This window comes from Wasmannia auropunctata, unplaced genomic scaffold, assembly GCF_000956235.1.
Source record: "Wasmannia auropunctata unplaced genomic scaffold, wasmannia.A_1.0 LD334185.1, whole genome shotgun sequence".
In the NCBI taxonomy this organism is placed as follows: domain Eukaryota; kingdom Metazoa; phylum Arthropoda; class Insecta; order Hymenoptera; family Formicidae; genus Wasmannia; species Wasmannia auropunctata.
The window spans coordinates 147,619-174,972 of NW_012028705.1; the positions used below are offsets into that span (position 1 = coordinate 147,619).

Consider the following 27,354-nt stretch of genomic DNA (forward strand, 5'->3'; position numbering starts at 1 on the left):
CGTACTATTTCTATTGTTATAATTATAAACTGAATTTATTTAGAAGAAATTTTTTTCGCAAATATAGGAGAAAATGGCATACATTTTTGAATTTGCATCGTTCGATGAGTGATCACTGTTGCAACAACGTAAAGGATACATAAAACATGCTCACGCATCGATCAACATTTCCGAGAGAGCCGCTTTTACTTCCCCCGGTGAAATTCAATTGGAAATTGCAAATGAATCTGATCTCCGTTCGCTTCACGGTGGGGCATTAGTCACCCTCTTCCGCTCCTCCGTTTCTTCAGGAAGGAATAACGTTACGGTGACCATTCGTACACACATACAGCCGAACGTTCGCAGCCAGGTGCGTACGAGGTCGGCAAGCGAGGTGCACAGCAGCGGCCGATCGTTTATGTACGGTGGCTTCTTTCCCGGCGATAAAATTGCGGCAAGTGTCCGCTCTCGCGGCCTGTGTGGGCCGCGGCCGTATATTCATCGCGGCACTCACGCCGACTGCCATTAAGCGCGCAGCCCGATACGCATTTATATGATGCGTCTGCATATCTACTGCACGCCGACGCGCAATGCTGTCTAAGCGAATAAATTTATTTATAAATTTTACGGAAATTCTACCTTTAAGTATGTATACGATCAAATACATTTAAATAACGTGTTTTTACGTTATAGCGAATGTGGCGTATGAATCACGAATGTATCGTGGACGCTACTACTTTCGTATTTATACGTAAAAACGCGGGCGCGTGGTATTGTGCTGGTCCTTTGCCGATGATGAAATTGGGCGTGCGGAACTCTCGTGCAAAGGCAAAGAGACGCGATTTAACTCGGCGTTCGAGGAAGGCACGATGACGGCCCTCGTTCCACATTCGGCGAACGTACCAACCCCAAATTACCCTATTCTGTCAGCAGCAGTCTGCCTACACTCTCTGATTCCGTAAGGCGCTCGTAGTTGCGCGTCGCTTAGAAACGCTCGTGTGCGACAACTGGAAACGTATTTTACAATTTTGTAAGGTTCTAGTGCGACACGACGTATACAGTTCGATTTATTGCAATTATCTTTTATGAAAACATCGTACAGTATCAATCATTTTTTAGATAAGTTATAGGTATCATTCAGAAAATATCAGAATAATTTATTCTGTTTATTAATCAAGACGACGTGTTTAAAAAGATATTTTTTCAAACACGGTTGCTCTTCTACTTTTATGAATTCTATTTATTTCGTCTTTTTTTTGTATCCTTTATTAAAATGTAACGAGTTCTTTTAATTTTGTAAAATTTAAGATCGAAGGATAAGCTATGAAGACACGAGGTGGCGATGATAATAGCCGATATCAGGATGAAATCATAGCTCGAAAAAAGTAGGCGACCGTTTGTAGCGTAAAAGGGAACAGCAATGGGCTCGTAATTTCCCAGCGATTACCCACGACGTGTCAGGTAACGACGCGGCCAGGTGAATACACTCCCGTGTTATACGCGCGTGCTTACCTGTCTCTCGTAGGAAGCTGCCAACTGATTTCGTCGGGCGATATATATGCATAGATTCACGACATCCGCACGTACGTACACGCATACGCGTATATACGCGCGGAGGAAACGAGAATTTCTCAGAATGCTCGCTCGCATGCAAACGCACCCGTCCCCTTCTCCTTATGCCTTATACCGCTTAATCAAAAGAACTGACCTCACTACAGGAGCAAGGCAATATGACGCGCATACTGAGTATTTCGACGACGCGACGTTGTATTATGACACTTAGAAAGTCTGTCTCTTCTCTAATTTGCCTTTATTTAGATCCGTTTAAAAAGGAAAATGACGATTCTGCGTCAAATGACGATTTCACAAATTTAATTTAGAAAAACGAAGGAGCGGTGAAGTAATTCTGTAAAAGTATAGATGAAAAATTATAAAAGTTGTGCAATCTGCAGCTGATTTTTTTTTATACATTATATTGAAAGGCAACAAGTTATATGCCTGTTAAAAATTTACTTGGAAGTCGCGGGGTCTATTTTGAACGATAAGAAGTCACGATTTCCTGAACCTCATTAACGTTTATACTACGAAGGATGTAAAATTCGCGCTTAATTATTTAAATAAATGTACGCCGGACGAGGGACGAAATGGTAACACGCAATTCCGAGCGAGTAACTCTTTGTGTACTCACCATACCGCGCAGCTTATTAACATCGCTCATGATCCTACGATAGCAGGAATGTTTTCTTGGAAACCACTTCCCTCCTTTCGAATTTTCTCAATTATAACGCACGTACGTACGTATCCGTGCAGACGTGAAGTGAAGAAATTACTCGAGAGGCTAGGAATTATTCTTATTAGGAGAGGCAACATCGGGGATACTCGCGGTATCTTCGCAGATTCGCACAATTTGCTGAAAATCTGCTGCGCGAACTCGGATCGTAGCCTTCCTCGCCACGGCGAGCCTTCCCTTCCGAAAATCCGACCGTTCCCATTCCGAAAGCTATAGATATTAGCAGCCCCCGTTATACGTTTCACGCGTTCGCGTGAAAGTTTTCGGGAACAGTGGAATTCCATTTTCGTGTTCGCGACGGACGCATCTTGACGCGTTAATGCTTTCATTGCTCTAGATGCGGTCGGGATGGCGTGTACCGCGGTGCGCGAATATACGTGCCCCGCAACTCGCTGCACATACCGCCGCGGCATAAGTGTCTCCCGGGCGATCAATATGCGTAATAAGCCACGGGGCCGATATACAAATGCCACCCAGTATGCCTACGATGCAAATAAAAGCTGAAAGCAGTTTCCTAATGCGTCCACGTGGCATTCCGAGCACGGACATATCGGACCGTAGCAATCGGTAGTGGTATTTATCCTAAGCAGGAACGAAGTTGGCGTACGACGCAACACATTGCGCATTAGGCTAATCGTGTCGTAACCGTGTTAATTCGATTGAAGCTCTTTGTTAATCTTAAACAGTTTAGGGAATATCTCATATTTCGTTCAATTTTTAACGCGTGATTTATCGTCAAAACTTTAACTGATAATTAATTTTCATTGCAGCTATATAATTTAAAATTTCGTCAAGTTTTTCCCATACAAAAGTCTAACGAGAATATAAACGAAATTTGTTATTCAAAAACTTATTATTCATCCATAAATAAAGCGAACTTATTAAGTAACAAATCAAGATATTAGGAAAATATAAAATTAATGTCCGACTTCCTTGAAGCGATAAATATGAGTGTTATATGAAGAAAAAAACTCGTATTATTTAGCCGAGCATTAAATTCATGAGAGTGAGATGTTGATTTACGTGAACGTAAATCAGCGTACACCATGGTAACCGCAGAATCGGAAGTAAATCATATATAGGTATACACAATTATGTTAATTCTAATAATTATAGCAATTACTTATTTTTCACACCGTCTATTATCCGCATGAAAATTAACTGGTATCCTTCCATGCGGAAACGCAGTGTGAGTACGTGAAATAACTAATGCAATTATTTGTTGTTAGATGAAATAGGTTGTGTGTCAGAGGAGATGCATACTAGAAACGAGTGCATAAGATCGCTCGCAAAACACGCGTATTTTCTTTTTTAAAGTAACTGTAATTAATGAACCAATTCGAACGATATTGCCTACGTAATTTCTGCCAGCTCCTAGAAACAGGAAAGAAAAGAAGAAGAAATCACAAAATTGCAAGAATGCCGATTCAAAATTACTATTTTCTATTTATAAAAATACAACAAATAGTATAAATAGAAAATACAAAATTGAAACGAGATTGAGAGTGCAAATAGGACATTACTAATGATTTGCAAATGTTTTCACTTGCAACGATTTCGTGAAAATTGCGAAACACGAAAGAAATCTCTACGATAAAAGAAAATCCTTCAGGCTTGATCCGTGAGTTATGATCGCGCACATCAAAATGCACATACAGCACGTCGTCTGTAGAAACGCAAGCCGAGTTTTCGCACGTCAATAAAATAGCGCACGTAAATAAAAACCAATTTATTTATTTATTCCGGCTCACGTCTATGAATAGATTCCGCCGCGGAACGAGGGAAGAAACGACCTCGGTCGCGCACGAAGCACTCTCGTTTTCTTCCTTTTTTTCCGGGGGCTTTCCCTGCTTGGGAAGATCTCACCGATTCTGTTCCTTCTTTTTATTCTAGACATATTTTATTTGATTTATATCTAATATATGCAGTTTTAACTCGTCATGCACACGCCATTAGCAATATGATCTATTTAGGGGAATGTGCAACAGTTACCGCAATTAAATATATATATGTGTTGAGATATATTCGCATGTAACATGATAATTGGTAGAATTCTCTTGCACGGAAAATAATAAGATAATGGCTCGTTGCTTTTCGATGTCGTTAACACGTAACATGTCCGTTATTTAGAGCCTTGTTACGGTTAGCGCTTTATTTTTTTGCAATCTTAATTATTTCCTGAATTGAAATACGATCGTACAATTTCTTTTTCTAAAATATTCACCAGCACAATGTAATTGACTACTTCCGGCACTTCCTCTCCTCTCACTCTCTCTCTTTCTCTCTCTCTCTGTTAAAGCCAAAAATACATCGATTACCTTAGCGAGAGGTCGATTGCACCGCGGGTCGTGCACGAATGCGTGAACGATCGCCTGGCCATCGATCGCGCCCAGCGGGTGATGATCACCATGGCTTTCAACGAATTACGTCTTGAATGCATAATAATATATTCGCGCCCGGCACGCAGCGCGAGAGAGTTCATTTCCATTCAGGCGACCACGACGACATTTAAACGGATTTGCATGCACAACGTTCGGTTTCGACGATGACTGAAATAAACGCGCCTCATTCCTCTCCATCGACGAACGAGCCGATAGCAACTGTCATTTCGTAATGCACTTGTAGCTGAAAAAATATTTCAGTATCTCTCGACATTTAATATTTTTGTCATATTTTTACTAAAAAAGGAATTAATAAAATTTATAAAGCTCTTACGAATAAGTTGTTAGGTAAACCATTTCCAGTCGTGCAATTAGATCGTATTTCGCGACAGTTTTTTTTTTACTATACGGTATTTAACTACGTAAGACGAATGGCACAAACGTGTGATCTTTTTTATTCAGTCGCACCATATGTGTCGTGATAATATCGTAAACTTTCACTGCCAATTTCATTGTCTGGCAATACTTCCTATAGTGTTCCGCCTCGCAAAGTAAATAGGCGAAAGGTGGTGGGGAAACGCGCGCGCGCTTCCACTGTCTTGCCTACAATTTGCATAACTATGCAAATGACGTGGCGGCAATTAGGCTACAAGGTTCGCCGGGCCTACTTTTTCTTCGTCCAAGGTCTTCCTTGAAACGTCCTACGAAATATCGTTCAGAAAACGCAGCATATAAAATTAATTACGCCTCAAGTACAAATATAGTTTTATGACGATGAAAACATCGCACTGTGTAAGATTATTTTATGAATATGCGAGTTAAATAAAATTCTACGAAACTATACGCAGTACAAACAGTCGATTTTATATGTATATTTTGCGTAATTTGCGAACTCTGGATACACGATAGAATAGAGAATAAAAAGAAGAATGACGTTTAGAATGGCCAGAAGCATCACAATACTGGCGTCGGAAGTCTTCACAAATAAAAATATATCACAACTGTATCAATGGGATAGCATCCTCTGCCAGCTTCTCGAATTAATTCAGACACAGGTTTCTCCCCTCTCTCTCTTTCCTCTCTCTCTCTCTCTCTCTCTCTTTTTTTTTCACCTCTTTTTCTCTTTTTTTTTCTCCCTCTTTATCTATCTTACTCACTCGTTATTCTCACTACTTGCATAAAAAGAATTTTTTAATTTTTCTATATGTAAAAGTAATTTCAATATGATTCAAGCATTAATTTTTTTTGTTAACATCACTCTCATATTAAATATAAAAAACAAGTAAAAATAAATATATATTAATTTACACGTTTTTTGATTAAAGGTACTTTTTATAGATTAAATGAATAATAGATTTGATATGTACAATTTAATAATTCAATCACTGAAATTAATTCGAAAAATGAAAAGTAGAATATACAAGCAATACATTTATTAACAGTCGCGATAACGTATAATCGTGTCGAATGTACAAAAGGTCGAAAGAAATTCATTATACATCTTGTAATAACATTATATATTTCTTTCGGCGCGGGACGGTTTTTCTTTTCAATATACATATAACTACGCGACGTACACAGCGCGCTATGTTTATACGAAAGGTCGCCGCGTCATTCGCGCGGCGAGACTCGAGCGGTGAGGCAGCGCCGTGCGTCGCATTTACCTTCGAGCCGCGATCGTAACAGATACTACGAGACGCCAAACGCGATTATCCTCTATGATTACCGTAATTAGCGTTTATCTGTCTGCTCAGATAATTATCTCCCGCGACGGCTGTTTACCGAAAAAGATATTTTGCGCGACCTTTCCATTTATAGTAACTGTTTCATCGTGATAAGTATAAGTCACGGTTATAAAGCTTTGATTTACTATTCATTAATAATAATTATTTTATGAGATAACGAGTATTTGAAGTACGAGGTAATAAGTATTTCATGAGATTTTTGCATTTGATTTGAAACATTACACGTACAATGATGTATATCAATGTATTTTCGTTCATCGCGTTTCAATGAGCTATTCAATTGTCCCGCGGTATATCCCTAGCATTAAAATAGCTGCGATAATTTTAAATTCTATGGTTGGTAATAATACTCCGCGACTCCGCGTACGTACGGAACGGACCAACACCGAGTCGAGTGGTGCAGATATTCGCGATACACATAAAAGAATTGAGAATACAGTTCATAATTAACGCTGTATCTTAAGATTTTCAATCGCGTGGCGTGAATTTAGCGCGTATATATTGATCATTAGCAAGAATTCATAAGCGCGAGATACATTCGATCGAAATTGATCGTGCGAGCGGTCGGTAAACCTAACCATGTTTCCGGACGCGTCGGTCGCGTCCTAATCAGTCGGGCTTTGCCGTAACGCGTGAAATTGGCACGGTATTGGAATTTCGGGCGATCGTCTATTGTATTAGAGTAATTAGAGTTACGAGTCAACGTGAGTGTATCGAGCAGACTTCGTGTGATTCGATCGATGTTTCCATCGCAATAAACAAATTAAAATGAGCATCGCGACCAACGTCGAGAGTCGTGAGTGCCGTACGAAGTGCCACGCGATTATCGTATTTCGATTATTAATTCGTATGCGCGGGTCGTAATTAATTATATTAACGCGAGTGTGTGTATTTACCATCGAGAAATCTTAACCTAACCTAACCTGTGAGGAGGAAGAGGAGGAAGAGGAGGAAGAGGAGGAGGAGGCTTAGGAGGCATCGGGCCACGGCGGAGCAACCGAGGCGTAATTATTATTTGTTTATTCATTATTGGAGCAAAATTGTTTACTTCGGCGACAATTTCGTAATGCATTCGAATTTTATATTAATTATATTATAGTGATAAAATATTGTTTTTTTTTTAATTTGACGATATTTTATATTCTTGAAAAATACATAATATTTACAGATATACCAATAATTTTGAAATGCTTTACATTTATAATTCTTTATATTAACATTATTTATGTAGAAATTAAATTTTTACTTTTAAAACATTTTATTTAAATAACTTTGGAATTTTATTATACACGCTGCTGTAATTGAAATATTTTTGTATTTTACAGATCAACGGAGTATCACACATAATTCCGCTGCTGCGCATCGTATCCGTGAGCTTACAATTTTATTTTAATTTGAAAGTATATCTTCGTTGGTGGTGAAATTCCTCGTAATGCGTTTTGATACAGCCGCTTCTTCAGTCGATTCGCCGTAGATTTGCGGAGACCTCGAGGCTGCATTCGTTCCAATCTCTATTTCCATTCGCCGCCGCACGATCAAAAACATTGCCATCCTTCCCAAGAATCGCTTAATAATTTACTGCGAAAAACATATCATTTTTCAAATACAAAGTAGTTTACAATATAAATTCGTATAAATATAGAGTCGCATTTAAATGTTATTTCTTTTAACAAATTTATTATAAATGCTTCGTTATGAAAGATTGAAAATGTAATTATAAATGATATAGTCAAATTTTTGCAATAGTATATAATTCGTCTACTATATCAATTAATTAATGCAATGTATGCATATGGCTACCGTGAGCCATATATAAATCTTTATGTAATCACACGAGACACGAGTTGTGGTGGTATTTAGCAGATTGTTGTTGAACAAATTAATCGGATAAAAGTCACCTCTCGTGCAATGTTGCGTGTCGCTTTTCATTTTTTATTTTACCAAATCTTTAAAATTTGATTTATATTCGTATATGTGTGCAGTCGCGCTGTAATTGAATAATGAGAGAAAAGACTAGCGGGTTAACGATATTCTGATCGCGTAAAATATTCATGTGTTACGATTTTGCTGTAGTATCTATATTACGTCATCGTTTTCCTTTGTGCCGATCGGAATAGGTTAAAATAAGGTAGAATATAGACATATAAAAACTGTTGAGGAAGAGACCGTGATGGAAAAAAAGAGTAGAGCGAAAGGTTAATATATTCTCATAATACCCATAAACTTCCTAGACGAGAGCGCCTTTCGGGGCGCCGAATCTCTATTATTAAATGCATATCAATCAGCTGTGCGAGGGGGAACGGGGTAAAGAGGAGTGGAGCGCTTTGATGCGCTTTTAAATGCGCCCCGCTTGATTTATCGACCGCTTCCTCCGATTTCGAGCATTCGACCTTGGACACTGGAAGTCGTTCCATTAATTCGCGGATAATGAAGAGCAAACACTTTCGAAATAGTGGCCGCGATGATGCGCGAGTTTGATCGAGTTCTCGGGCGGGTAAATCGATGCTTTCGTGGAGTTTTCGAAATGGCACTTTAATAACCGTTCGTTGCTGTGTAACAGTCGGAAATTGTCGATTACATTAATCATGGGTCGAAAATTTTAAATTGTCGTTGAATAACATTTACAATTACCCAATCGGTTCATTGTCGCGATATCTTACACGTAGATCTTGTCACGAAACTCGGCTGCGTCGTAATGGACGATCGTCGTTTGCATGAGCAATGCGGTGATTAAGCGCGACCGCGCTTATTACGTTTTTCTCGGTGCTCACGTCATCTTTCGCTTACGGTATGGTTTTTTTTTTTCTAACGACGATTTCGGTGCCAGGATGTGCCGCTCATTAGAAGCTACGAATACACGCGGATCCTTTACGTTTCCGCGACACGCTGATTTTTCGTTGCGTATAATAACGAATAGCAAATACAGTAGTGACACATTAAGTACGCGAAATGCATACGGTGGAACTGTGCGGTGTATAAAATAGACTGCGCGAATCGATTTTTCGATTTCCCTAGACCATCGCTATCCTACATTTTCAACCGGATGATACGGTGTTTACGATGGAAAGTTCAACACGGTACGAATACGTTATCGTGAAGATAATTATAGTCGGCACAGCTAGGATCGTGCGAACCGCGATTTAAAAATGCGCATAACTCGTCAAGTGTTATTAAGCATTAATGCAACAAACGCAACGGTTGCCGCGTTAAATGCCGTAACAATGTTATAATATATCTATTAGATTCATTATACAAACAATAAGTGGTACATGTGGTATTAGTTATTATTAGTGTAAAATAACGTTTCTGTGATAAAAGCTTTCCCCGAGGCTTTCCCAGATAATATAACATTGGTAGCTATATCGCACAAAATAAAGAATTAAAAAGAAGAAGCAGATAAAATGAAAAATGCACAAGAAGTATTGCATATGTTATCATGTATGTTGCTATATACGATTTTACGTGACAAGATCACAAATTGAACTATTGACTTCGTTTTCTTTTTGTTTTCGAAACTGCTGAAATTAAGGCACACTCTGTTTTTATCAAAACTAATTTTGTTTTACTATTTTTCTATAACGCATTTACAAAGTTTAAAAGAAATTAATCTATTAATTAATTTTTCTTGCGATGCGCGATCTATTTTAATATCTTTTTCGGGAATTAAATTAGATCCTTATTGGGGATATTGATAATTAGCTGTAAACTGTCGGAAAAATATTAAGCCTTTGAGGACTGTGGAACCAGTAAAATACCGGAACATGCTGCTGGTGTTCCAGCGAGGACACAGAATGGCGCGTCGTGTGGCAGGGATTCTTATCAGATTCGATCCAGCTTCCTGATAGTTAATTAACGAGTTCATTATGCACCCTTGCCCTCCGTGGGCCGAGACCCGCGTCTTTTCAGGACACCGTGCAAGCCATGGGGCCCCGAAGTGAGGCATTACGGAGATCCTCGGCAGATAGCGACGGCCCGGTGGGTGGCGCTATTTTATTGCATCACGATTCTCGGCGGGACCGCGGCGACGGTGCTCGGCGCGCGTTGTTGCACTTTCAGAACTTTCAGAAGCGCTCATGAATCTCGGGCGGGAAAGAGAGGGGGGTGGGGGGAGGGAGGGGGAATTCTCAACCGGGGCACATCGTTCATCACGAGCGACCTGAATATTATTCATGATGCACGATTTACATTCGAGTCGGTATCCCGCGACTCAAATAAACCGTTATCGTATCTGTGAACTTTTATATTGCTGCTGATAACATCTTAGATTGGAAAGATGGTTGCAAGTACCGGGTATAAATGATCGAAGGACAGTGGAGAAAATTTATTACTTTGCTCTCGACAATTATTTGACATTTGATTGCAAAGACAGAGATTTTTCTTATGTTTATTTAATGTACGAGAGGTAAATTAAATATCGAACATTAGTGTGCGGTAGGCGAAAGAAAAAATAATACGAACAGGTCCGTTATTTTTACGCAGTTTTTCGGTTGCCATAAAATCTGTCAGTGTTAAGATTTATTCCGTGCCCCACGAGAAGGCGTATTACGGCGCTATTAGCGCCCTATTTGCGCATACTTTAGCTAACGTTTAAAGCTAATCACTTTACGCTAAGGACGCGCTAAAATGCACCCAGACTCGAATTTTTTAAGATCCCACACAAACCCTTCGCTTGCTCCTTCTCTAGTCCGCGCCCGGCAGCCTCTGATCTTTCGGCCCTATTTAATTTCCTGGAAAACGCCACGGCGGTTTCTGGGGGCAGCGGCATCAATCACCCCACCTGACATGGAAGCTGTAATTTGGCTAACCCAGTTCGAAACCCTGCCTTCGCCCATTTTACCGACAGCCTTCGCACCCCGCGCCTTTAAAACGGTGCGTTTGGTCGAATTATTACGCGAAATCGTTTATGATCAGTTGCTCGAAAGTTTGCATAATTAACGGTAATTTGCATTGAGACAGGATGTAAAGGTAAAGATACACAAGTGTTACATTACAAAATTATTCTCACAAGATTCATTGCGAAGAGAGAGAGAGTAAACTGGTAATAAATTTAAATTTAATGAACACTTTTTGTTAAAGAGTATAGTTTAAATTGCGTATAATATTTTTCAAATGGATCAAAATTAATATTTCAGTCGAAGTAATTTAAGAAAATATTTGATCGCGCGCGAGTCATAAATATCGAAGCAATCCCGAGGGGAGGCCAAAGCGTACAAAAGCGGTACCGAAAACTTTCGACGAGCAAGTCGGCGCAAATTTGTTGAGAGATCCCCAGTCGAGGAAGCGGCATAACCAAGACCGAGTGATTATAGGGGTGGCGCTAGAGATCTTCGGATGATTTACATCCCGGCGAGACTCGAGTCGGCCTAGACTAGTTCTAAATCTCTCAGCTTAAATATCTGCGGCTGGGCGAGCGGCTAGACGCGAGCCGTCCCTCCTGGCAACATTCAAATATTTTCCGCCATTCATAAATTCGTCAGTATACGCGCGCTAAATTACCCACCGGCCGAAGCAACCGCGTCTCTTCTCACGAATCCCTGCCAGGCTTCGCTCACCGAGACGAAAGAGATTTTTAAAAATGACCTTGAATCGGCATTACATGGGTGGTCTTGCGATATGATGAATTATATAAAAATTGCGTAAGACTCGAACATTATTATAAATCACTTCTGTAAATATGTTATAGCGCAGTTACATACAGAATTATTCGAAATGAAATATCTTGGAATGTATATATTTATTTTAAACTCTCGAATTATTACATTTTATCATTTCAAAATTGTAATTTTGCATTACGTAAAATTATATTGAAACTGATTTCTTAGTGTTCTTCGAGTTTTCATGCATAAAGACGAGAACTTCTGGACGTATAACTGCACTTTAAACGTGTAACGACGAAGAGTATTTTATCGGAGATACGACAGAAATATTCCATGAATGACGCGAAGTCGCACGTTGATCCCCCAGGAAAACGATCACGCCATGACTTACGTGGCTCGTAAAAGCTGCTGGTGGTTCCAGGAACACCTGGATGAGGTCAGGGATGTTTTTTAAGTCTCGCGCGAGGTGTAACTGCGCACAATGAAAACCGTTCCAGTCACGTAAACATCGTCCAGAACGACGCGGAATACAATGCCTTGGATGCTAACGAGATTCAGGTGGAATTCGACCACTAGACAGTATCGCGAAAATGATGCCCGATTCACGATCGTGCAGATTACAGTAAAGCTATATTTAAATGAAGTGATCATTTCATCACTTTTATAAACTCGCACGTATTTCATAGTCTTTAATTTTACTATGCATAATATATTCACAGCGTATTTTAAGTATTTCAAACATCACATATATTTTCTGCTTCAAGCGATGTTTATTAATAGTAATTAAGAAATTTGTTTTACAATTTTGTGAGAATCTACGATACGGTTTCCAGCGAAGTTCTGCAACTCGCTCATTCGTACGCGAAACAACCTATTGTTTGCAGCCGAGATGATCTCAGCTGTGATGATGATGACCGATCTTATTGCGATCCTGTCCAGCGGAACTTGATACCGTGAATCTAGCATCCGCGCGAGCGCTATAGCTATTATCGATCCGCAAAAGCTGGATAAAATCTCGTGCTCTCCATGCCGAGATAATGTATCATCGATAATTTGGCGCGTAGCCGTTACACAATAAATATAACTTACATGCATGGTTATGTGAAGAAATCAATAATCTAGAAACTAAAATTTTACGATGTTTTCTATTTTTTCCATATTTTTAAGACAATAGTAATTTAATAAGAAATATTAAAATATTTTTTACTAAATAATAATATTGTTATAATTGTTAACAAGAATAATTTTCCATTTTCGTCAGTTTTTGTAAATATTAATGCCTCGCGTAATTTTACATTCTAATTCTATATCTATATAATTTTTGTTTCGCGTATAAATGCTATTCATATTCTCGCGGGGTGTATTAAAAAGCGCAACTCACATGATTAAAGAAATTTTACTCGAACAAAAACACGAATCCATGGTTGGTCAGATTGCGCAATCTGCATTTAATAAAACCAGCGGTACCCACGCCACGTTAACAAGGAGATAGCAGGCAATTTGAGATTCATTGTGCAGGCATACAAATTCTCCATTATTATCTTACCTGCTTAGACGGGGATTAATTCGCGAAGCTGAGAACAGGAGGAATAGGCGCAAATCATACACGTCTTCGGTTTGAAACATGCAATTCGCACCTTGTCGCATCCTTAGATGGAGCTCATTTTAAATTTATCGCGAACGTCAAACTTGGATAGTTCTATATACATTCGTATTTAGTATCATATAGTATCATTTAGTATATAGAATTTAGAAGTGACCAGGTGATGGATTTTGATCTCAGAAGTGAGATGATAAAAATGACAACCTCGACTAAAAGTAATATGTCGGCTAAAATAATAAAATTATACCCTATATAAAAAAGAAAAGGGAGAGGAGATTGGATGGATAATAAGGTGAGATGTGTTTCGATTTGTTCGAGGCGTCATTCTATATCGTCATTAGCATAACGGAGAATAGGTATCCACGAATACGAACGCGCGGCGCGAATCCCATCGATAGGATCGCGCCAACGATCGCTCCTCCCGATCGTAATGCTACGCGAGAGAGAGAGAGAGAGAGAGAGAGAGAGAGAGAGAGAGAAAGAGTCCGATTTTTCGTGGTGGCGTGCGGTCATCGTCCACCCGGGTTGCGCTCACATCTCGTTGTAATACTCGGCCGCGCGCGTCGGCCCCGACCGCGGAGTAATGCAATAATAGGCGTATACTAATGATACGGGGGGGCCACGCGGGGCGGCCCTGGCGAAGAGGATTCAGTCACGTAGTTGCATTAAACTTAATATAAATAATAGCGGTTTGTGGAGCGTCCGGGTGAGCCCCGCGCGCGCGGACGGGGTATATACCCACCTATCTCCATCTGCCCATCCGCCGCCTGCACTCTCTCGCCGAGACCATAATACACCGGGGTCTCTACGTCCCTGGACTCGCCTCCACTTAATAAGCAGGATCGTCCTGAATCACCACGGCAGCCGGGGCTCACCTCGCATCTCCCGGGATCGTTACCGTTGACCGGTTGCCTCTCCTCTCGGTGAAATGCTCTCTCGGATCGAATTATTGGTTCTCGAACGTACGAATATATAATTCGCTGAAATCGCGAGCGCGTTTGCTATCGCGATGATGCCGGCTGGTCGATACGATTGTCGGGATACGATTTATGCGTTTTTATTTTGTTGGAAACAAAAATTGCGCGCGCTGTGGATGCGATACGTCGGTATTTAAGTGAGATAGGCGGAAAAGTAGAAATCTTTTAATGACAGGCCACTTGGAATTCAAGTTGACGTTTCTTTATACTCTTCAGAAATGTAGGTTCCAGCATTTTTAGTTTGAGTAGTTACTTATAAATGCGTCTCACAGTCCCATTAAGAAGAAGAGCGGAGCAATCTATCATTGAGACTTGAAATATCGCATTGCGAATGAATTACAATTCGATCTAAACATATACTGGCGCCGATAATAATGCAGAAGCGACTCGCGACTCTCGTCGCGATAAATAAATCGAGGATATCTCTCGATCCGTCGATCGTGATCCCGAACTATAAATCCCGGCGAGTCGGAAGAGGTGCACGTTTTCAGAGTTGAAGAACATAATAAATATGACCATCGTCGTTTCTCTTTTACCCTCACGACAATCGGCAGAGCCGTTAACGTTATTAAATTATCGCATTTACAATTCAATGTATCACGGGCTGTTCACCGCGGTTGCATCTTCTTACTTTGTATTTGCTAGTTTTGAAATTCCAGCCGACATTATTAAACTTCTGTCTGTGCCGCGGGTAACAGCATCTCGCAGTGACGTGACTAGGAAACATAGCATCCATCAATTTTATACTTTTTACCGCTAAAGTATTACATCTTGTTACAAGTATCGCTAAAGAGGAGTACTTTGAAAGGGCTTTAATTTACTGTATTATTTAACATTACTTTTTATACAACATGTTTTATGCGAGAATAATGCATGGAAAAAGAAAGTTACGATCGGAATAATTTTCTTATTAATTCTCGATATAATCAAGACACAAAGACCATTGAAAATCTTGAATCTAATATTTATTTTATCAGCATTATAATTAATAACGAATATTTATAGTAAAAATGAAATATTTATAATGAAGTATTCTCATAACAAAGCTTAAATGCTAATTTTACTTACTCGGTTAGTGTTAATTTCAACGGAGGGGAGTTCTTCCGTAAGAGTAAATAGAAAAGGCGCGAGGGCATGGATGGATAAGACGAACAGCCCATCAAAGAGCAACGACGAACGTATCGACGATCGGCGACTGGCGATCGTCAGTTGAAATTGGCCGTTCCGTTATTCAGCGAATTAGATGTATACTTGGACTACGTTCACTTCTTCCTCGACATACGTGGCATTTGCAGTTGCGAATCTGCGAATATGTTGCGCCGTGCAATTTCGCATCTTGATTTCGTTTTTTTAAACCGATCGAGATGAATGAGTCTGCAATTGTTATACCATTGAAAAATACTTTAAAGTCTCTCTTATTAAATTTAATTTGAAACAATGACATTTTAACGTATCAGGCTCCTTGATATTTTAGATAATTGTGAGATTAAATACATATGATTCAATTTTTTACATTTATCTCCCGCGTTTCTCTACTCACGTTGAATTTCTTCCTTGTGACAACACGTTTATGGAAGGTAAAATTGAATTCCTCGAAATTAATCCCGTTGCCGCTAATCCGTGGCAATCAATTTGATGGCAGGTCGCGGCGTAAGAATGCATTAGTCTTGATGCCGTGTTCTTAGAATCGCATTGCCCCGCTTGTCGTAGTTGCCAATGCACGTCTTGGCTTAATAACCAGTTCTCCCCCACGCGTCTTTGAGGCCACTGGACTACCTCGGGGCGCTCCTTCTGCCGCCGAGGGGCCGCCGGAGAGTTTTATCGTTCCCTTGACGGCTGTCTTAAAAAGTACAGGCCGAGAGAATGATTTGTATACGTCGCAAGAGCGTAGCGACTCGTGTCTATAAGTATAGACCGAGGTCGGAGGAATGATTTGTACAGGATAGCTCCGCAGGCTGTTTCGCGGCCCAACAATTTCCCGAATATCTACGAGGATACGTATGTAGGATCTCTCTAGGATATACGGGGGTAGTCCTCGGCCCATTCCAAGGGGGGNGGGGGGGAGCGACCGCTGCCGGCTGGCCTCCTCCGTCATAATTGCCGGACGCCGCGTTTAAGATAACACGATAATTATGACGAGACAACGACGTAGGAGCTAAAACCTAATCCGGGCCGGCCTTTCCTCCCAGAAATTTGTTTGGGGAAACCATTTTTCACGGCTCGGACAGTAATAATAGCGCCGATCCCAATGGCGGGGTCCGTGATTACATCGCCCCTGCACGGTTGTTCCCCCCCCCCCTTCTTCGGTGGCGGTATGTTAATTCATTCTGTGAAATCATATCAATCCGCGCAATTCTCGCTTCAGCTGAATAATAATCTCCGTGACTTTTGTGAGAAAAATGGCGCTTTTATGTAAATTCATTCCAATTATTATTTCCCTTCGCTATTTCAAGGGATCTGTGCATTCTAAATTAAGTAAGAAAAAGCGAGATGATAAACGGCTGAAAGGTTCCAACTGCGCGCGTGTATCTGCACGTGCGCTTAGATCACGATAAAAAAATAAGTGAAACAAAAGGCGAACGATATGGCCGATGACAGCGAACGCGCTACATTCTGTCCCGTAGATAAGAATCGCATATATAAAACGTCGCTACACTCTCGCCTTGCGTCCCTCGAGCCCCTCTCTCTTTCTCTCTCTTTCTCTCTCTCGTCGGTTCCTCTCACGAACGGTTAGATATCGACAATTTAAAGGCCGATCGTAAACTACTAGCCGCGATTTTTATCACAATGGTACAAGACGCTCAGCGGTGTATCCTCCTTTTCTTTACTGTTATAATATATATATATATATTTTTTTATATCAAAACGGTATCAGTTTTAACATTATGATACTTTTTCACTGCGGTTCTCTCGGAACAAAAAGAGCGCCAGTACATTATACGTATATAATACATAAATTTAGTATATTAAATTTTACACGAAAATGATATACTAATTAAGCTAATGAAATGGAAGTCATATATAGTTTTTCGTTTTTTAATTTTAATTATTCGAAAATTTCTACTTAGCAATCTACTGCATTTCGCAAATGTAATTTTAAATCGTATTTCTCACATTAATGCGAGGAATGAAAATTCATGTGTAATCATATGTCTGTTACTCGAGCAAACAAGAGATTTATGGGTTGAAACGACGCGTATCGTTTCAACTGATAAGTTAAAGTAATAACGTGACGTGCGTGCAAGCTGTATGCGTACGTTATATACGAATATATCTGATATAGTTCACGATCACGTGCGATAAGGATTAATAGTTCTACAAGACACGGTGCGCCCGAGGTGAATACTTGTAACTAATGCGCCTACGATTAACGTGTGAGACGCGGTAAACTATCGCTGCGCGATGCTCGCGTTCCGCCGATTATTATCATTTTTAATTGCAACGCAATGCGCGCGACTAATATTCTCACACTATATACCACGCGGCACCTCGCGACGCTACGAATCGCGGCGAGTATCTCCACCGTCGTCATTTATTCCTTTATTCTTTCTCGCCTATATCGATAATTAAGTTACGTATACCATCCCTCCGCGGCGGTTACTCACTTCTTACCTCGATTTTTCTCCGTTACCGTCTCGCTCTTCGGAGGGCGATAAGCTCACGTAGGCGGTCGAAGTTAATGAATCGGAAGGAATAACGGCAATCAGCGAAATATAAATGAAGAATGGCGGACCGATCTTTGGCTCGCATGTCACGCACGCAATGTGCCACGTCGAATCACGGACGAAGGGTGAATAGGCAGGCGAGAAGCAGAGGAATAATTATAGGAAAATCGCGGGGGGCGGAGGGGGGGGGGGGAGATAAAGATTAGGCGCGTGCTTTACTGCTTTCTGTTTTCTATTTTCTGAACAGTAAGAGAGAAGCGAGAAAATTTCTGTCTTTATATTATTTCATATTATTTTGTTAGAAAGTCAACACACACAGAATAGCTGACTCAATATTAATACAATAATTCGCTGATAAGAGGATAAAGATTGCATCTTTGAATTTCTTTAAAATCGAACCATTAACTGTTCTGCCATTAAGTGCATCATCGGACACAGAGATTATTCGTACTCTTAATTATGTAATGTCTCGGCGAGGAGGATTTCTAGGGTGGTGCGAAGGGGAGCGAGCCGTTCTTAGCCCGGCGAATGGTGGCGATTAATAAAAGCGAAGAAACTCGGTGTAGAACTACGAAAGATTTTCCAGTCACGTTCACCTTGGCCGGAGTTAATTTACGAAATAAATAATATCTTCTTCTCGCGCCGCTCGTCGAGGGGGCGGAGGGTAGCGAAGGGAGCCGGGAACGGGTAGAAGACGAAGGAGTGAGCAGGGGGAGGGGTCGTGGAGAACGTCGGAGGAGATATGGCGAAGGTCGAGGGACCAGGGGAGAGACTCATAAAGCTGCCTACGTGTCGAGCGTAATGAGAACCGGTGATTTTTCTTTCCGCGCTCGCGAATGTAAAAGAAAAATGAAGGCGCGCTCTTTCTTCTCCCGGGGGGTGTCGGTGTATGGGTGCCACCGCCGTGGTTGCCGCAGGTGGCGTCGCCACCACCGTACCGGAAATCTTCCTCCGTCTGATATCACACGCCGGATCAGCGATCCTCCGGAAATCAATGCGATTTTGTACATAAAACGAAATCGGATCACGAGTAATAACTGGCATGGAACCATCAATTGTGAAAAATCGTCTCACCGTATATAAAAAATGCGAATTTCAATGTTTCTTTACACGCTTTTGATGCGCGTATTTTCTGCATATTTTACAAGACTGCACAGTTGAATCTTATGTAAACAAAGTGAAAATAGTTAAAACAATTCTGCTACTAAGAAATTATTCATGCATATTATTCCTATAGAATTTCGACACAGTTACTTGAATTATTATTGGTATTTATTAGTCGATGCCATAAACTGGATTAATTAAGAAGAGATTTTAAAAAATGTTATGCGAAAAGGACGTATCGTGTATCGTATACCGCGTCGAACGAATCCCGAGGAGGCTTTATACCCGCGGCCTTTCCGGCTACCTAATACCCGGGGCATATACACGGGCATCATTTTTATAGCGGCAATTTCATTTGAGCCTCGACTCATGCAGTGGTTTCTGATGAGCGAACTAAAGCAACCCTCTTCCTCCGCCGTCGGCCCTTCCTCTCGCTTCCTCCCCGGGCCGCCCTTCCTTTTTCCTCCTACCCTCGCCAAGACGCCATCTTTTCATTAAAACGGTTCATCTGTGAGCCACGCCGAGGCGCTGCCCTTCTCCCCTGGATCTTCCGATGGTGAAGAGAAAGCGATGAAGAGAGGAAGAGGAAGAGAGAGAGGAGGAAGGCAGAAGAAACAGCGGAAGAAGAGAAAGCTAGTCTAAGGTAAAGACCGGATAGGGAGGGGAAGGTATAGCTTCGCTAAGTTTTCCTTCGTTTCATATCTCAACTCGCTCTCCTCCTTCATCGGCCTCCTCCTCGCTTTCTCTTTCATTCTCTCTCTCTCTTTCGCTCTCTTTCTCTCTCTTATCGCTGGACTAGACTGGCTAGGCGTGCTCTGATTAATGCCCCCGCTAATAACGTCTTCTCCCTGGGGAAAACCAACCCCTGCCATCGACCGAGCTGAGCAGACTTATGCGGAATTAAAAACACATCTCGCAAGCTATGGCGAGTTATTGCGACGGGCATTGTCTCCGATCTTCCGCGTCGGTGAACTGTTTTTCGAAGGTGCCCACCGTCAACCTTCCGAGTCACGGTCGTTGTGAGATAAAAGGCATGTTGGTCGTTTAGGAGATTCATAGCTGTAACTTATGATTTTATTCAAGGACAGTCGAAAGAATATAAATGCATTGAATGATATTGAATAATATTGCATTAGAAATATATCAAAGCATTGTTAACTGTAAAACTTTTTCCAGCTTTTAGCTTACAATTTTGTTTAATTAATCTATTAATTATAATCATAATTTTAAGATTCGTAATCTTTTTTCGTATACCCAGAGTGCTTGATATATAAAGCTGAAATACTTGCAATGGCAATTTATGTTACGTTAGAAATTAAGCAGCAGTTATATTGAATTTATTACCATGCAGCTAGGAATTTCTTCGCATCCGTCGAAAATCATTGCGGCCATAATCGCGACGCTTTTCGCGCAGTGACGTGTCAAACGAAATCACTGTGTAAAAGCGCGGCAATTTGTAAATCTCGTTTTTCACCAGAGAGAGAGAGAGAGAGAGAGAGACCAATCTCTCGCGCCGGGACGCGAGGACGAGTGCAGGTTTCACCACCGCGTTTTGTTCGTCTCGCGGCATCGCTACGCGATGCCGGCACACAATGCCGGTTTCTCTTCCTACGGTGCAATTGCCACTCTTTTTCGTCTATCTTTTTTCTTTGGCCAAAGAATCCGCCTCTTTCCGCGAAAACACGTGGAATTCCCTGCGAAGCGCGGGCGCAAAGAGGCGTGCGCCGCGGGAGAGAACTGTCAGACTGTCGTCACCTCAGCGTCGGTCTGTCGTTGATTAATGACGGTAATATTCTGCCGTATACGGTGACCCGACCGCGGCCGGCACGAGGATCCTTACACCGTCTGTTGTATATAAACGGTATTGCCGTTGTAACGCGACGTTGCGCAGCTTTCCTACCCGCTTTTACAGTATCAACCACAGCCACCGACAAGAAACACACCATACTATCGTAGAATTAGCGTCGATCTTCGGTTTTCCGCGAAATCAGTCTCCGCCAGGCGAGTCTATATAAACTGTGTGATCGTTATTTCGAAATTAATTCGCGTCGATTTCGCACACTGCAAATCTCTTGCTGAATATCGCAAATTCAGTCATTATGTTCATCCTTTTCAAGGATGGACATTCCCTTGGACAGTATTTAGCTCTGTTTGCAAACTCAAATTCATTCTGTTTCTTTATCCAATATTATTCGATATATTTTACTTTAACCGAAGCTGCGAGAAAAATCTTTAATTATTAAAGATTCTGTGGCATACTTATATCACGTTAATTAGCTAATTACTGTAACATTTAATATGGACGGAGATTTTGATTTCTCTCTGCTCCTGATGTACTTCTTCATGATCCTTTCCAAGGAACGACATCTTTACTGTACGCAAGAGCACCCGCCGGCCCAATCAAGCCGAAGAGAGCGGACGAGAGATTAAACTCGAGTAAAACCGTTGGTGGAATCTTGCGCCAATAAGCGCAATCATGTCACCTTGCTAGAACGAAGCGGACGAAGGACGAAAAGGTTTCGCGGATTGCTCGGCCGGTTGGTGGAAGGTGGTTCTCGGGTCTGTTCCCACGTCGTTAACTAACCTGGTCGTCCCACCTCCACCAAGGGATCTTTAGCAGCGAAGTCGACAAAGACGTTTTTGCATCACGCTTAAGATCGCGGACCGCCGTGATTTTCTTGTAGCAGCTCGGATACGCCGGTATCCAGTTTACATCAAAGTGCATCATTTGAGCTTGTTTATCTTCGACTCTTTCGTAATTTACATATTTATTAGTTTATTCAATTAATTATTATTCATAAGTTTTAGGAGTTTCTAATTCTAATTCTCTCAAAGAAACTACTTTTTATAAATTTTCGCTTTGTTACGGAACAAAAAGTACATATATTTATGTATACAAAATGTTATTAAAAAATTAATATAATTATAATGCGGTAACGATAAAGATATTCAATCTTTGTACGAAAAAATATTTGGAATTTGTTACATCTTATTAACAACTATATGTACACTTAACAAATAGCGTGGTACATCAAACAAGTAAGAAAGGGCGTAAGGTGAAGGATCTCGTTCACGAGGAAGATGATGATTCCGAGAGAGCGTGTTCAGGCAGGCGTGACAGCTCGTTAGCCATGATATTCGATTGGATCCCGATCTATTAGGTATCGGCATCAGTATCATACCCAGCACTTAGATATATATTCTCTATCTCTCTCTCTCCTTCTTCCTCACCTTTTCTCCCTTGAGAGGATAAGTGTAGTGAAACGTCTGGATAATTTCGTATCTTTATCACAAAATAATGATAATAAGCTAGTTGGGAAACGAGCGAACTCGAGCGGAATCAAAGAAAAATAAAAGAAAGAGGAGAGAAAATCAGCTCGTGTAAGAATAAATAGTAACAGATATCGTTTAGATCTATTCAAGAATTCTTATACTTACAAAATTTACGTTGATATTTGAAATTGTATTTTCTAATGTTTCTAAAGTCGATAAAAAATAATTTACTTATCAAATATTAGGTAGATGCAGATATTCGTATTTATTCCTATTACATTTGCAAAAATCTCTTATACAAATAACATTTCTTCAAAATATTTCCATGAATATATTTTGCTGTATCTAATAAAAAATTATAACTATATTTGAAAAAGATTTTTGATATAATCGTTAAGGATAATTCGTAAAATACGTTCGAGAGCGCATAATTGGAAGTCAATTAGCAATCATTGGTGTGGACAGGATAATTTCGTTACCGTTACCAATCGTCCGCAAATTCGATTTCACATTAAAGCTCGTTACGCGATCGATTCGATTAGATTAATGGATAATTCGCTGCCTAACGATCCAGGGAAAAGATGAGGAAGAAAGCGCAATATAGTTCGAATTCCGTCAAATTGCAATCGGTACAACGGTCCATCGTACTTGTATTATCCTTACCTCGTGCTAAACCGTTTAATACGGACGTTTGCAGGCGAGTAGTCAACAATATTGGACGGAAACATCATTATTGTCTATGTGATTCATCCTATCCAAGTAAATCATCGACCGTCGATTGGATCGGCTCAAGCGGCATTCGCTGATATCTTTGACAGATAAGAATTGGAGTACAGAATATAATTTTAGCATGTCCAATAAATACTAATAGTTTCTCGATACAATTTTTCTCGTTAAAGCCTTAATTCGTTTTTAAACTCTCAAGTTTGTCGGCGCTATAAATACCTTACGAAGCAAAATTGATACGACGGTCTTCGTAATTCTATTGCACTTTTCCGTAAAAAAGTCGAAACAAATTAGAATGCATCCGCGATAATATCGCGGATAATTATTCTCATCCTATATAACGGCTCGTTCATAAAGAGAATAGCATCTTATAAGCCGCGAAGGAATCCCGAAGCCGTGGAGCAACGTAGCGTCGACCTACCAGTTAACTCCATGGAATATTATATATGTAGACGGGGAGAGGTAGAGACTGACGCGATCTCTATTAACCCCGCGTCGTAGGCCATTTCGTTCGCGGCTCATCCGCGGGGTTCCCCTCGGCTGATAGGGTTCAATCCTAGCGTGCGGCTACCGGTCGCGCTACCGCCGAGGGACTACCCAACCGTCCGCGACGTCATTACGCGCACGTGTAATCCATTCGATCCTCGTTACTGCGACGTCTCCCGCTACGTTAACACCTGCGAGGATCGAGCGTTTCGTTCGACCGAGAGAGGCCGGTAGTCGAAAGGCGGCGCGGTGATTGCGAATAAATTCGCAATCGAATTCGACGCGTAGATGAGTTACGCCCGTCGAGCCTTCCGAGGAGAAAGGGCTCAGGCCGCGTGAGAAACGGTAATCGGCTCTCTTTGCCTCTTTGTCCTTCTTCGAACGTAAAATTCGTCGCTTATGGAATATCTTAACGACCGTGAGAAATATTGATTTGCATTCAAGGATTTGTCTACTAGATAATTTTTTTGCAATTCAAAAATGTGTTATCTATTTCTAACTTAATATATCAAAAATTAATATAGACGCGCTTCTTTCTCTTTTTGCGTTGTTCACAGAGAGTTACGAAATTTTTAATCAATAACCGGAGTGGCGCGTTAAATAGTGATTAGTTTGCGCAAAGAAACAGGAACACTTTCATTCCGTGAGCTCAAGAAAATCTGTGCGGTGGGAAGGGCGCATCTCACGATCGTAGCGAATGCACTCTCCTTCGCCAGCAGCTTCGTAGGCCTCCAGAGAGATTGCGACTTCCGAGGTAGGCGAGGCGTAATCCGGTACATAAAACAACAAGGAGCCCCTAACATTGAACTTTGCCCGCGGGAATGGGCTGTCAGTGCGGGTGCACAAGTAGATAGGCATATAAACGCGTGCATGTGCGTACATTTGCACACGCACAAACGCACGTAACCAACGCTCAGCTCCCCGCTGAGCGAGATTTCTTTATCACCTCCGGATTAAATGGAATCTTCGCGACGTGTTTCGACAATGGATTGTAATGTTAAAAAATTTTACAAAAATAGACTTAAATTCAACTTTTAAAAATGTGTTAGAAATTTTTAAGAAATTTTTATAAAATGTGAATTAGAAAGAAATTTTCTTTTTTTAGATTTAATTATTAAAAAAACAACAACATTGAAAATGTATGATTATCGGATCAAAAATCTAACTCGCGTTTACTCTCACATATTACAATCTTTATAGCGATGCATCAATGGCGGCTGTACTTAATAGAAGGAAAAGTACGCCTATGCAGAAAATATCAGTGCGTGATAAAACCGTGCATGCAGCATGAATCAAGTCTCAGTGCAATATTTGCGTGTTGCATTATCGGGCGCTCATCCGCCACGGCGCACATATAAATAACGCCTCGCGCGATATGCAGTCTCGCCGGGCCGAGGGAATAATGTGCATTACAATTGTAATACTATTGGTTCGCGTCCCGATGCCCGATAAGCAGTGGCAGCGGGCTTTGTAATCTCGTCAAGGATTATTAACCCTTAAACAGATACTCGCGGGTCGTACACAGCCCGCAGGAATGTAATGCCTATTAGGAAGTAATACCTATATTAATCGAGTGCGCCGTATCATTTGCCCGCGCACAATTGCGCATCTTCTAGGTGGATACGTGCTTCATTGCATAGGATAAGATAACCATTTCCAGCCGGGTGTGAGCTCAGTATGCGTTTATCACTGTGCCTTTTCGCCGATGCTAATTTGCTAATCGTTAGCGAAACACCAATATCGTTAGTTTAGCCGTAAATATGTTTTCGTCCGACATTTAAGACTCGCGGATCGGCCAGGCAAATCGCTAGGTGCGCGCTTCTCTCCCGTTTCCGTATTAAAACAGTATATGCCACTTCTCGAAGCAGGAGCAGGCAGAAATCGTGCGAGATCGGAGGGAATGATAAATCGCTCTTACCAATAAAGTTCGTTACCTCAGGGAACACGCACGCCCCGTGTAACGAAGGAGAAACGTCAAATTAAGTGAATTACGCGCATAATTACGATGCGTGCGTTTATCGCTCATCGACAAACATTCGTAATATGGGGTTTGCCGGTACGGCACCAGTAACTTCGCGGTGGGACTCGCACGAACTCGCGGCATTTGCTCGCGATACGGAATAAGGTGGAGAGAAAGATGCAGGCTGATGCGGCTATATACGTGTGAAATTCCGCGGCATCGACTCGGCCCAACTCATTCGCGAATCCGAATCAAGTATACAATTGCATTTGTAATCAAGACCTTTTCACCTTCGACATTTCTAAATATCAGCTGTACGTATAGTAATATTAAATATCTTATTTTATTATATTTAATTATACTTTATTAAATTTTCTTTGTTTCTCGCAACAGGACGTGCCGAACAATCTTCGAATTTTTATTTAAGTTTTATTCGACTCAATAATACAGATACGCAATGAAGTTTCTTGATGCAGTATAAAATCGGAGCATTGAAAAGAGAGCAAGGAGTTTCTCTCAATCATCTTAATCCTTATAATGTATAGTCGAAAACTTGATTTGAAATACGCGTTAAAAACCAAATGACAATCTATTTTGACTTTTGATAGTCGGAGCATCGTGTTATCTGGTGTTATGTACAATATAACGTGTCGATCCCGCTTCCACTTATAAATCTGCGCATTTTCTGATTTTCATCGTGCACGCCTGGTCGATGCGCATCTACAGTGTATGCAAAGTATTTCGTGTTTGCCATAACAAGCACCTCATTGACCCATCGCACACGCGATACTGCTATTGTGTGTAACCTGGCGTGGCGTAGAACCAGTTTACTCGCTGGGTGGTATTAAAATCCGAAATAGTTACGGCTTTCCTAGCGTGAATATCTATCGGCCGATATCAAGACCGCGCCCTATTTCGCGGCGAAAAGTTTGCTCTAGATATAGGAGGTTTACGTTAGTTCACGTATATTCTATATACTCTGTTTTAATGCACCATCCAATATCTAGCTATAATCATAAATTTTTCTTTTAAAGTAGCATTCTCTTTCTGAAAACATTAAAAATTTTCCCTTTTTACGAGAATGCTTCAGGATGCAATTTTCTAACAAAATTAAACCCATAAAAATATACCAAATCTAAACTTTGATATATATATATATATATATATATATATATAAATAATATATATTGTACTGTATATCATTTCTTTCCAATCGTTTCGAAGCCTGCCCTGAACCTGTGCCGTACCGCGAGGATGCAAGTGCGCGTACCGGGTGCGGTCGTGCGATCGCAGCGTGTCCGTGTAGTCGCGGGTGCGAGGATCTCGATCCTGTGCTCCGATAGGATCTCTCCGGCCCCGACCAATTACACCCGCCAGCTCGCGGAGAGATCTAGCTGGCCGGTCGACCGGTCGATCGGTCGGTCGGTCGGTCGTTCGGCCGGCTCGCTCGAGTTAACGTTGAACCTTTACGTGTTCCTGCATACGTTTCGCTATCGCCACGATATCCTTCTCACCACTCCTCGTTTCGAGGATCTTATCTACGCGTCACGTTACGCCGCGCCGGCCCC

The 27,354-nt window shown here is 41.1% G+C and overlaps 1 protein-coding gene across 3 annotated transcripts; it reads right to left on the reverse strand.

The window, feature by feature from the left end:
* Window positions 1-7,715: 7,715 nt before the first annotated feature.
* Window positions 7,716-15,734, reverse strand: LOC105459532. Of its 3 annotated transcripts, none has more exons than XM_011705654.1 (3): window positions 15,641-15,734; window positions 15,204-15,288; window positions 7,716-7,973 (listed from the first exon to the last, which is right to left on the reverse strand). In XM_011705654.1, the coding sequence occupies exons 1-3, from the start codon at window positions 15,730-15,732 to the stop codon at window positions 7,971-7,973; spliced, it is 180 nt and encodes a 59-aa protein (XP_011703956.1). In that variant the 5' UTR covers window positions 15,733-15,734; the 3' UTR covers window positions 7,716-7,970. The 3 variants fall into 3 exon arrangements, with proteins under 3 accessions (XP_011703956.1, XP_011703955.1, XP_011703954.1); XM_011705653.1 differs by lacking the exon at window positions 7,716-7,973 and adding an exon at window positions 12,203-12,419; XM_011705652.1 differs by lacking the exon at window positions 7,716-7,973 and adding an exon at window positions 12,203-12,464.
* Between the last annotated feature and the right edge of the window lie 11,620 nt (window positions 15,735-27,354).

Bases quoted from the DNA above. Each gene is read 5' to 3' on its own strand.
- LOC105459532 (XM_011705652.1), bottom strand. From the start codon at position 15,732: ATGGGCTGTTCGTCTTATCCATCCATGCCCTCGCGCCTTTTCTATTTA. The intron at 15,289-15,640 runs GTAAGTAAAATT...TATGTTTCCTAG, and splicing joins TTGAAATTAACACTAACCGA to TCACGTCACTGCGAGATGCT. The intron at 12,465-15,203 runs GTAAGAAGATGC...CATTGTGCGCAG, and splicing joins TCAAAACTAGCAAATACAAA to TTACACCTCGCGCGAGACTT.